Source organism: Haliotis cracherodii, unplaced genomic scaffold (assembly GCF_022045235.1).
Source record: "Haliotis cracherodii isolate W230 unplaced genomic scaffold, xgHalCrac1.p SCAF_15, whole genome shotgun sequence".
Classification (NCBI taxonomy): Eukaryota; Metazoa; Mollusca; class Gastropoda; order Lepetellida; family Haliotidae; genus Haliotis; species Haliotis cracherodii.
Window position 1 is genome coordinate 24,020,798 of NW_027266270.1, and position 13,133 is coordinate 24,033,930.

At 42.3% G+C, this 13,133-nt stretch overlaps 1 protein-coding gene across 1 annotated transcript; it reads right to left on the reverse strand.

Annotated features, from left to right (window-relative positions):
• Positions 1-2,003: 2,003 nt before the first annotated feature.
• Positions 2,004-6,998, reverse strand: LOC139461597 (uncharacterized). Its single transcript, XM_071243072.1, has 4 exons — positions 6,620-6,998; positions 5,559-5,612; positions 3,350-3,412; positions 2,004-2,347 (listed from the first exon to the last, which is right to left on the reverse strand). The coding sequence occupies exons 1-4, from the start codon at positions 6,996-6,998 to the stop codon at positions 2,004-2,006; spliced, it is 840 nt and encodes a 279-aa protein (XP_071099173.1).
• Between the last annotated feature and the right edge of the window lie 6,135 nt (positions 6,999-13,133).

The following is a 13,133-nucleotide window of genomic DNA, read 5'->3' on the forward strand; positions in this document are numbered from 1 at the left end:
GGGTTCGATCCCCGGCCGCGTCATACCAAAAGACGTTAAAAGATGGTACTTGTTGTTACCCTGTCTGGCGCTCGGCATTAAGGGGCTAAAACAAGGACTGGTCGGCTCGGAGTCAATATACTGTGTCTGAGTGGGGTATTCATGTTAAACTGCGGCATGGTATCTCAGTGAGCTAGCACTATAAATCGGCATCAGTCCGGACTAGTACAAGCAGCCACACAAACACACACACACGTACATTCACGTCGCTATATAAGTTCAATAATCTTGGACGCGACGTTCAACCCCATTTCACCTCACCTTAAACAAATGGGACGTGTGGCGGATTGATCGCGCCGTGCCTGATGCCTAAGAGAACATTTTACAGCCGCTTGACTGAAGTGTTGCTGGGACAATGATGTCGCATACTCGTAATCTTAATGTGTTTATGTTGCTGGTACTCGCGTTAGTTTGTTATTCCAGATGTATGGCTGTTGCCTTGATCAGACAATTCAGTGGCTGATATCATAAGCATCGATTTTCGCAGATGGGATCCAATGATAGACGTCAACCATGTCAGCGAGCCCGACCACCCGATCCCGTTAGTCGCCTGTCCGACAAGCCTGGGTTGCTGAAGACCAATGTTGTCTCGGTTCTTGACGGGGAAGCTGTGTCAGCTGTAGAAGTACTAGTACTACAATATTGGTCAGGTGATTATTGTGTTGCTCATGGTCTTGATCAAACTTTAATCCCGAATCCAAGTGTTATTAAACTTTCAGTAAGTAATGTATCATTAAATCACAGAGAACTTGTGTTTGATTTGTTTGTTTGTTGTTTAACGCCGCACTCAGCAATATTCCAGCTATATGACGGCGGTCCGTAAATAATCGAATCTGGACCAGACAGTCCAGTGAATGATCATGAGCCTCGATTCATGCATTTAGGATACGATGACATGCATCAACTAAATCAACGAGCCTGTCCACCCGATCCCTCTTACGACAAGCATGGGAACCAGTGAGTGAGTGAGTGTGTGCGTGGGTGAGTGAGTTGGTGGTTGGGTTTGGATGAATGAGTGAATGAGTGAGTGAGTGGATAGGTGAGTGAGTGAGTGTAGGTGGATGAGTGAGTGAGTGGATTGGAATGTGAGTGAGTGAGTGAGTGAGTGGATGGATAGGTGAGTGAGTGAGTGAGTGGATAGGTGAGTGAGTGTAGGTGGGTGAGTGAGTGAGTGGATTGGAATGTGAGTGAGTGAGTGAGTGAGTGGATAGGTGAGTGAGTGAGAGTAGGTGGGTGAGTGAGTGAGTGGATTGGAATGTGAGTGAGTGAGTGAGTGAGTGGATGGATAGGTGAGTGAGTGAGTGAGTGAGTGAGTGAGTGGATAGGTGAGTGAGTGTAGGTGGGTGAGTGAGTGAGTGGATTGGAATGTGAGTGAGTGAGTGTAGGTGGGTGAGTGAGTGAGTGGATTGGAATGTGAGTGAGTGAGTGAGTGAGCGGATGGATAGGTGAGTGAGTGAGTGTAGGTGGGTGAGTGAGTGAGTGGATTGGAATGTGAGTGAGTGAGTGAGTGAGCGGATGGATAGGTGAGTGGGTGAGTAAGTGAGTGGATTGGGATGTGAGTGAGTGAGGACTACCACAGTGAAGAACAAAGACAAGAGCTGGATCCACAACGGGGGTGTTCACAGGGACGACAACAACAGAGACACTAAAACAAGACATGTACTGAAAACAAACTATGTTAAAGATGGAAGTAAAGTTGAATTTATTGACAGCATATTTACTAAAAGCTGGGCTTTGATATTAGTCATTGTGGCCAACTCGAATCGTGATAATATAATATTATATATATGAGAGTGTATATATATACACAAGAAAATGGACCAACCAACACTCAACCAACACTCAGAAAGGTCATGTGTCAAATATTCTGTGATATAACAGCAGTAATAACTGATATATACGTCTTATGGCCTCAGATGTTACATATACATCTTCATCGGCCCGACAACACCATTTTCCGTATGTTAGGGCGAGTATATAGCGAAGGAACAGATACTCGAAATAAGAATGATATTAATGAAAGTGAAGGACGTCAGACTCCTACAGGAACTTCCCAAAGCTTTGGATATTTTTTCCAACCCCCCTTTGAACGTTTCGCGTTTCTCCTGTTCTGTAGCTGATGTTGAGTTGCCGGATGAGAAGTTGCGGGATGCTGAAGGTGTCGACATGACAGTGTCGTCAGCAACAGCCCCCGTCACCAATGGATACGGGACTGAAGTTGTCGTTGGTTCAGTTGTCTTGTAGGGGTTGTCTCCCCAACCTGTGTTACCCCCCTTTGCCGGTTGATTGACAGTGCTGTTATCACATGCTGCAAGTCAAAAACGAAAAATGGTTTTATGTCAAACTGCACCGTTTTTCACCAACAGGCAACGTCGTTATAATGAATATATTATTCCAGTATATATTTCATAATATGGACCACAATAAGATGGTATTTATACACACAAATTTAAAAGTTGAAAGGGAATGAAAACACATTTTCTGTGCGCGCTCATTATGGTTTGTCAAAATTCGTCTATAAAGTTATTCGTAGACTGGAAAGTGTAGAAATTTTCTGTGTTTACCACACAAAATGAAACAAACGGGGTATTCACCATGGCTACAATGATATATGTAAAGTGGGATGTTCAAGTGTCATACAGCTTATGACGTCATATTTATTTATGACGCCATTTTATTCCAGAGTGACGTCACACATATGAGGAGATGTCGACAGAACAGCCTGCTAAGTTACTAAGGTCCTAAGTTACCGATATCGTTTTTATAAACAATATTTTTAGTTGATCAGTTATTTGTTTTCCAATAATTTATGCAACCGCCTCCGTGGTCTAGTGGTAGAGGGTCCGCCCGGGTTTCAATCCCCGACCGCGTCATACCAAAAGACGATAAGAGATGGTACTCGTTGTTACCCTGTCTGGCGCTCGGCATTAAGGGGCTAAAACAAGGACGGGTCGGCTCGGAGTCAGTATACTGAGCCTCAGTGGGGTATTCATGGTAAATTCGGCATGGTATCTCACGGTTGGCTGGCACTTTAAAATCGACATCAGTCTGGGCTCTCTCACACACACACACGCACGCCAGCACGTGCATGCATGTCGCTATGTAAGTGCAATAATATTGGACTCGACGTTAAACCCCATTTCATCTCACCTCCATTAATTCATTGCTGCTATTACTTATTATTTATTATTATGCAAAGCGTGGGAAGTATAGGGTTTGAAAAAAACCATGATCGAATAATAGAAATCAAAGTTAATCGGAAAATACATATCTCTGTGATTGTATTTCCCTGTATATACCTATGTCTTACCTGGTGATGCGGAGTTGGGGCCACATGCACTTCTGGAATGGTCTTTCTTTCCTGGTAAATGAACTAGAATAAAGAGCAAAATATGATCTCATGGGAAACACGGGCAAATATATCACCAGTCGTTCATCTTTCCGAACCTGCTCTTCCTTTGGTCGGGTCGATTAAAATCTCTCACGAACTCGACGAATGTGTTTTAAATTTGTGTATTTTCTATATTAAAGGCGGCACTGGGTGTCCAACAGTGTCGCAGGATTCGATCATTTCGGCCAGAAAAGGATTCTAGATCTAGAGCGCCATACGTCTACAGCCCGTGTCATAGTGGACCTTTCTCTCACATCAAGCCGACACGCACTAACAAAACTCAACACGCTTATCCAACAATTAACCAGTTCTTCATCACCTGATGGAGTAAGTATATACTCAGAAACGTGGTTCCTCATGATAAAGAAGTTGACATCCATAAATTCTCTTCCTGGTGTGTATCACTTCTAAATGCGTTCCAAAGACTTAATTAATCAGTCGTTCAATAGTGGAATAGTTCTTGGGAATATCTTCAATTACTGACTCCCCTAAAAAGAATGATTTTCATAATCATTAAATAAAGCGCCAAGACCGTTCCATAATCTTAAGAAATATCTGCTACCTCCGGGTGTTCACGAAAAGTGTTCACGAAAAGTGTTTACGGTGGCAACATGTAAAGCCAAGCCAAGTGTTCGCCTAAGTGAGTGAGTGAGTTGGGTTTAACGCCGCTTTTAACAGTATTTCAGTTATATCGCGGCGTGTCAGCTTAATGTGGGAGGAAAGCCCGAAATGATGCAGGTCTTAGACGTTTAGCAGTTCGGTGAAACCCACGAGCACGGGTATGGTGCTGACAAACCTAGAAACATAATCGGCGAACCGGGATTCGAACCCACAATCATAGTTTTCTGGCGTGCCAAAGGGACGCACCTCTGCACAGCGAATCCCGGCGCCTCAGACGACTGGGCCACCCGTGCGCCTCTGTTCCCCTAAACAGAGACGGGACCATATGGTACGGGACAGAATAGGGCATGGCGTCGGACATAATTTTGGTCACTGATGCGTCAAATTTGTAATTGTCCTTCGCATGTCTACCATAACAGTATTTGATAACCATACTCAAGTATTTGATAACCATACTCAAGTATTTGATAACCATACTCAAGCCTTTGCGTGCTGTAACCCAGATCAAAAACGTTTGAGCAAAAGTCGTATGACGTCCATGCAAACTGAAGACGGCAAGAGCAACACGATTTCCTTATCATGCGCTGACGTCGTTAATCAGCAGTTATTAGTCTTTGAAAGGGAAACTTTGGAATTCATACATCAACTGCATCGCGTACAGTGTAGAACATGCATTCCGTGCTTGCCGTAAAAGGCGACCATGCTTGTCGTAAGAGGCGACAAACGAGAAATTGTTGCCTCTCTTTCAGGAACATTCGGGGAAAAATGAACCTTCAGGAACCACAAAGTAAGGACAAGACTATGCTCTATGTCATTGAAAGAAATCAAACGACACTATATTGTCATTCTGAATCTTTATGCATAGGTCTAAATATGAAACATGAGGCGGTTTCACTGGCCTCTGTTATTTCTAGTTCGGTCGAGTAACTCAGCGGAAGGTGATTGTCTATTTGACAATTATTGAACGAAAAATATCATCGATATACCTGAAGCGTAAGTAAAATGTCTAGGCAAAACTCCCGTGTTCTGATTTTGCCAGTCCGAATATAAATCCGATTCATTTGAACAACAAATGAATGAGTGAGTATGGTTTTACGCCGCTTTTAGCAATATTGCAGCAATAGCACGACGGGGGACATCAGAAATGAGCTTCACACATTGCACCCATGTTGGGAATTGAACCCGGGTCTTCGGCGTGATGAGCGAACGCTTTAACCACTAGGTTACCCAACCTTCCATTTGATTAAAGCGAGTAGAGATTCACGTTGGCCCCATAGAGATGCGTACGTCTTGTCTTAATGCCCTTTCCCCAAATGTGACACACACACACACACACACACACACACACACACACACACACACACACACACACACACACACACACCTGAAGGTAAGTGTGAGGGTAAACATATTGTAGACATATCAATATACTACCCACTCACCCACATCCACACGTTCACAATCAGAAACAAACGCACTTGTTGATATGGGTTCTTTAGTTACTTACCGGGAGGCAATGGTGTGACAGGTCGTATGGTGTTATTGCAGAAATCCTCTACACCTGAAGAAAAGAAAACACGTTTACTACTTGAAATATATGGCTGTAGTTCTGGTTGCGGAAAGATCATACTCGGAACACAAGTTGGATATGACACCCAAGGAAGCAGATCCTGAAAAGAACAACTCATATCTAAAGATTTGTATTGAGTACACGTGAGACATTATTAACACAGGTGGTAACCGATGCTTATTCCAAGTGTTCATGCTTACTCTTGGAGTTAATCAATGTTACTCTAGGAGTTAACAAATGTTTATTCTAGGTGTTAATCAGTGCTTACTCTTGATGTTAATCAATGCTTACTCTAGGTGTTAACAAATGCTTACTCTAGGTGTTAATCAATGCTTACTCTAGGTGTTAACAAATGTTTATTCTAGGTGTTAATCAATGCTCACTCTAGGTGTTAACCCATGCTTACTCTAGATGTTAACCAATGCTTACTCTAGGTGTTAACCAATGCTTACTTTTGATGTTAATCAATGCTTACTCTTGATGTTAACCAATGCTTACTGTAGGTGTTGATCAGGTGTAATGTCGAAATTATCGATTGACCAGTACTGAATAAATATCAACTATTGATTTTGTGGCATGACGATTCCATCAACTGCTACACTCCCATTCTACCCTTGCCGTTGCAGATGCTGCAGTTGTGTCAGTCGTGGTCGTCACTTATTAGCCCACGGACTCCTTGTTCCTTCTTTATTCTTCTGCATTAAAACACTGAAGTTCCATTGTCCGACTCAGTCATAGAAAAGTTTGGATCTTTACTTGAGACAGAATATTTATTTCTGTCAGTGGTTCAAAACCTAGGCGGGGCGGTGGGGTAGCCTAGTGGTTAAAGCGAAGACCCGGGTTACAGTGAACGATATGTATTTCTATTAAAAAACCTGAGGACAATTCCCCAAGAATTTTCGGGAACAAATCCCAGCCCCAGGAACACAAGTGGACGCTCCTAAGTAGATATACACCACTTGATCAATGACGAGTATAACTACAATATATATTCTTACCGAACACCCAGTCTGCTTGATTCTCACTGAAGGCACTCATATGTTGATGCATTGACAAGTCAGGTGCGGACAATCTCAACAGTGTTTCGTTCCTCAAATCACATCCCTCAAACAGCAAGGTATTTCCCGAATAATTTACCCGAAAGGTTCGGAAATCGCTGCATCTGTTCCCCTGTTGCATTTTTCCGTTCTTGAGGACACGTAAACCTTTGAAGGTGGATGCTTTTCCTGATGCTATGGAGGTTGTTACTGAATAGGCTGCCCTGTTGTCAATTTGAATCTCGTGTCGGCGAATTGCAAATGTCATCCGATTCATATCGTGAAATGCTAGAGACAACTTCCCACATCCTTTGACCTTGAATGTCATGGAAGGTGACATATTTATGCCGTCGGGCGAGAGCGGCAGGTAGCCAATACTTCTGGAGGTATGGACCTCTATAATTCAGAACATGTAACAGAATTAGTTGTATATAGAAATAATTCATATGTACATATGTATAATCGTGTTCCAGAAAAGCAAGTCAGATATGTATTTCATTGAGTCGAAAACGTCCTGGTTGAATCTGATAAGCGATTAATGTGATATTCTGTTGTATAGAATAAGTACGAATGAGATATATATTGTTTCGATAATTCGTAAACTCGAACTCCTTTAACTCGATACGTCGTGTACGTCGAATACGTTTTAATTAGCCTGTCAGAATCCACAGCCTAACAATATACCCTTACATGAATATAGAAACTCCGTTTGTCTCGAAGTATGGAAAATTCGATATATCGCTTATATCGTTGTATCTTTATTAGCCTGTTAATGAGGATATAAAATTATCAAAAGTCAAAATTAAAACAAAGGAATTGTATGTTGTTTAGATATTTTGACACACACGCACGCACTCACTCACTCACGCACGCACACACACACACACGCACGCACACATACACACACACACGCACGCACGCACACACGCACACACGCACGCAGTGACACAGAAACACACGCACGCACACACACACACACGCATGCACACAGTGACACAGACACACATGCGCACACACACACACACACACGCATGCACACAGTGACACAGACACACATGCACACACACACACAGAGTGACACAGCCACACGCACGCACACACACACACGCACGCACATACACACACACACACACACGCACACGCACACACACACACGCACGCACGCACACACACACACACACACACACACACACACGCACACACACGCACACACACGCACACACACACACACACACACACACATGCACGCACACAGTGACACAGACACACATGCATACACAACTACCGGGTATCATAGCCATGTTTCCTTTGTTGTACTATATTAAAAAATGCCTCACCTTTTATGGTGTGGTTCTTGGGCAAAGGTGGCGTGAAATGTGGGTCCTTGCAAACCTCCCCTACATTGGTACAAGTGAAACTGATATATTATGCTAGGTGAATTTAGTACGCAAATCACAATTCAACATTTGACTTTTGAAAATACTTGATTCCGACTGGTCAGTCATTATTTCTATTTTTAGAATTTTTGTAACAGTTCATTATTGGTATTATATTCAGTCGACGGCACTATTCATTACTGCTTCGGGTGAGGTGAGGTGAGGTGAGGTGAGGTGAGGTGAGGTGAAATTGGGTTTAACGTCGCGTCCAAGATCTTTGCACTGATATAGCGACGTACATGTACGTGTGTGTGTGTGTGTGTGTGTGTGTGTGTGGCTGCTTGTACTAGTCCGGACTGATGCCGATTTATAGTGCTAGCTCACTGAGATACTATGCCGCAGTTTAACATCAATACCCCACTCAGACACAATATACTGACTCCGAGCCGACCAGTCCTTGTTTTAGCCCCTTAATGCCGAGCACCAGACAGGGTAACAACAAGTACCATCTGTTAACGTCTTTTTTTATGACGCGGCCAGGGATCGAACTCCGGACCTTCCGCTCTCCGGGCGGACGCTCTACCACAAGACCACGGAGGCGGTCATTACTGCTTCAGACAAGCAGGAACCGCTCATCTCGGTTCGAATCCCCAAATCCCCTCGAATTTAGTGTAACAGTATCTATTACTATAAGGACAACGGCAATGATAACTGATTCAGTTGTGAATTGTCAACTACAGTAAACTACGTTTATAACGAACACGTTTATAACGAACTAACCGATATAACGAACTTATTTTTTAGTCCCGGGCATTTGTTGTATATAAGCTGTATATATGCTTATAACGAACTACGGTTATTACGAACTAACATTAGTGGTCCCTTTGAATTCGTTATAACCGTAGTTTACTGTATATCAAAATATGCTTACCGTATTTCCACACTGCCTTTTGTTTACTGACCACGGTGACAAACCTTATAGGATTAGCTCTCCGTGGCATCTTACTGATAAAAAGAGTTTTGTTGCATTGCTTAAATATTGTCATCTTGTCATCTTCCCAGCAAAATTTTAGGACCGAACTTCTCTGGCACATGTCAATTGAACGTCGGGTAACATATTCCTGTTTTAGTTGATGAATGTTGTGTCCAGATTTGATTCGGATTATGTTGCTCTCCAGAGTGACCGCGAATATATTTTGGTAGACATTCACATCTACATGGGAAAACAAAACAGTCACCTCGTCACAGCTGCGGACTGACAGGACGACCTCCTTCTCCCTTTGAACAGAAGGGAGGTTATACTTCTCCATCTGAAGTCTCTTCGCGTCGTCTGACGAGTGGGTAGTCATGATATATATCTTTCTCCCCTCTGACATACCTTCAACAGGAGAAATGAAATAATCTTATGTTTGGAAGGCTTGAATAATGGGCTGATCATTTATGTTTTGTTGGGGGTCGAAGGTGGTGTAGGGTTTTGAGATTGTTACTGAGGCTGTATAATTGTTTGGTGAGCCACCCTATTGTATGTAACATTGTCTCATGACCCCCACCCCCACCCCCCCCCACCCCCATACACACCACTCCTCAGATACATGTAACCTTTCTCCAAGACCCCCTTCCTTATAATAAATAACCAGTCACTAAATATTTTTTTAAAATCATTTATTTAAATATAGAACTGTACAACCCCCCTCTCTTTCCCCTATTTAGTTAAGACACATGTGGCGACCCCTCTATTTTGCTCCCTATTTGTTACCCACCTTGACATCTTGTTACCCTTCGACCCATCTTCCCGAGGCAGGGGAGTTAACTGACTATATAAGTCAAGTGGAAACTCTGGACGATGCCATTGACCCCAAAGGTACAATCTTCGTATTCTGGGGAAAACCCGTCGAAAGAATATTTTATTGGTCTCAGCTTCAGGCATGCAAAGTGTTTTCTTTGAGAGGAGCCGGACAATTTGTCACATATAAATTTCATTACAATCAGATCTTCGTTCTCGCTACCGCTAAACAAACATTTGAGGACGTCCCTTTATTGCAGATCACGCCACAACAACCTTTCATCCGACCAATCAGAGCGTCGCTTACCAGATCGGGGATGTGACAGTAGGAATGTGTTTTCGAATCATGCAACCTCGAAATGGTTAACACAAGGTATTCCGAACGTCAGTTACGGGCTGTACGACAGATTCCGTCAAAATGATCGTCTGTCTCTCGCTTCAATCAGATTTAAACATTCCAAAAAGGAAGAGACTTGCCTTAGTCCGTGGGAAATATTGCCACACAATCTCGACCATCTATTGGACATTCCATTAGAAACGATATTTTCAAAGCGTTGTGTGGAATCGAAGACGCAAGTTTGAAATTAAGCTCGAGCAAGCTGTTTTCTTATTGGCCAATATCAACTTTTTGTCAGTGATTTCATTGGGTGGTCAAAGTTTGCGAAATGTCGTTCTGTAACGGGTTGTCCTAAGATCTTTGTTTTGTGGTAGCGAGAACTAAGGTTTGATTTTAATGAGATTGTCCAACGTATGTCCAGTGAGCAATTTTTGTTTTCCAATATTTTCTGGTACTTCAATCCTAGATCACAGCGGAGTACATTCTTTACACAGGATTGTCTGACATCCTCAACTGTCATAAAGTACATATTCCCGGACCATTCATGTTTTGAGTAAGATTGGAATGAAACGGGAGTGAGCGAATATTGTTTAACGCCGCATCAGCAATCTTGCAGCTATTAGCGGCGATCGATTATTTGAAATAGTCTTCCAATATAATCAGTATGAGGTTAAAGAAAAGAGATGCTGAGATCGAGAGTATTACTTACAAAACGAACTATGGGAGAGAAAGTCCCGGGTATTTAGCAGCATAGAATGGAAACGTTATGCACTGGATGCTTAAAACAACTAAAATGTCGGGCAAAAGAAAGTATAAACTCGAAAAATGGATTTGACCCCCAAATTACAAACGTTATACAAATGTTATGAGGATGTTTGTTGTTTAACGCCGCACTCAGACATATTCCAGCTATATGACGGCGGTCTGTAAATAATCGAGTCTGGACACGACAATCCAGTGATTGACATCAAGAGCATCGATCCACGCAATTGGGACACGATGACATGCATCAACCAAGTCAGCGAGCCTGACCACCCGATCCCGTTAGTCGCCTCTTACGACATAGTCGCCTTTCACGGCAAAAATGGGTTGCTGTATACCTATTCTAACCCGGTTCTCCACGGGCCAGCTCGTAAGTAAACTGTTACTGTCTAAATAAGGCCTCAAGATTAAATTATGAATCAATGTATTGGAAAATGTGGAGTAGTAAATGAAGGGACATGGAAAAGCACCATAAACAGGTTTTCTAGTTAACCAACAATGTATTCCATTATTACGACAAACATTGTCGCCTTTTACGGCAACGTTATTAGGATGAAAACAGTCGCCGAAACACTGTAAACTTAAGGTCAAAATCACAACTATGATACCCATGTCAAAGACATCACCATCGAATATTAATTTCTTGTTTGTTTCATTTTTTGGCACCATCAAACGTGGGTGTATACTTTCTCTAGCCCGGCAGTTTCTATGACAACTCTAATGCTTACCGAACAGCCACACCACACAGACAGCGGCAGAGAGAAGAAGAGTCATGATGACGGACGCCATCTCACAGTCGCCACCCTAATCAACAAACCGGACTTTTATAACAGCGCCCTGAAGAGGTACTGCGTTCATGGCTGGCCTCATTAATACAATTTCAGCAACAGAGATTCTAATCATTGCTACAGCAAGGTAACAATGATCACATTAAAACCAAAATGTAATATACACATGCAACTGAAGCCTTGTTGCGAACATAACAATAAAACACAAGGACGTTTTCTTTCGGCACAATAATTTCAATTTTCTGTATGCCGCTGTTTATTTAATGTAAGAATTTTTATTTGATTAACAATAAATAGTACTTGCTCGAGCCCTTAAAACTACAATACGAATGAGCTTTGAACAAATATTTCTCACTTACTTCGATTTCAAATCATCCTATCTGGAGTTCTACAAGTATCTTTTTAAAGATAAATACATCATCGTTAATACTATATCATACGCACATGGAATATATTAACATGTGCTGGCATTCCTGCCAGCCTCCCATCTTCATGCCTGCAACTTGTTTGATATATTGGAGTGTTAAATGTTCAACTATGCTTGTTATCAGTGAGTGAGTGAGTTTGGTTTAACGCCGCTTTTAAAATTATTCCAGTTATATCACGACGTGACAGCTTAATGTGGGAGGAAAGCAGGTCTCGGACGTTTACCCTTTCGGTGAAACCCACGAGCACGGGTATGGTGCTGACAACCTAGAAACATAATTGGGGTGAACCGGGATTCGAACCCACAATCATAGGTTTCTTGCGTGCCGAAGGGACGCAACTCTGCACAGGGAATCGCGGCGCCTTAGACGACTGCGCCACCCGTGCCCCCTATATACGTGTTATCAGATGTACATGGGCCTTATTACTGAAATAATTGATTGGACATTGTCGAAAAAGATGAAAATTGATGTTACTTAACTGATAATATTACGATTAAAATGTATATGAATAAGATCATCATACAAAGTCGATTTACACTTATCAGATGGGTAGCAGAGTCCGTGATCTAGAGTACCACTTGTCGGACCTTCATTTTGTGGAAGCCGCGGAGGCGATAAGGTGCCTCATCCTGAGAGTGTGTGACTCTACTTGATAAGAACGTGTAATCCCAAATATAACATTTGTTACATTTACCCACTTTCTAAAAGACACTGTGTAATCATGACTTGTCTTTGCATGCGTATGTGAGGGGTGCCATCGGTGTGACAGGATACGCTGACCATTTCGCGAAAGCCTGATATCATCCCTATTTGATAGTGGTTTATAAAACCTCAAAGCTGGTCATGTAACAGTCGGACCTTATGGATGAAAAATCACATTTTGACTTCTCATTAGATTTTAAAAATACAGTGTCTAAGGAAAACAGGAACACAATGCACAAGCTTCAATTCTTATTTCATTCAGAAATACTTGGCATCAAACATTTGGATTATTTTTCTAT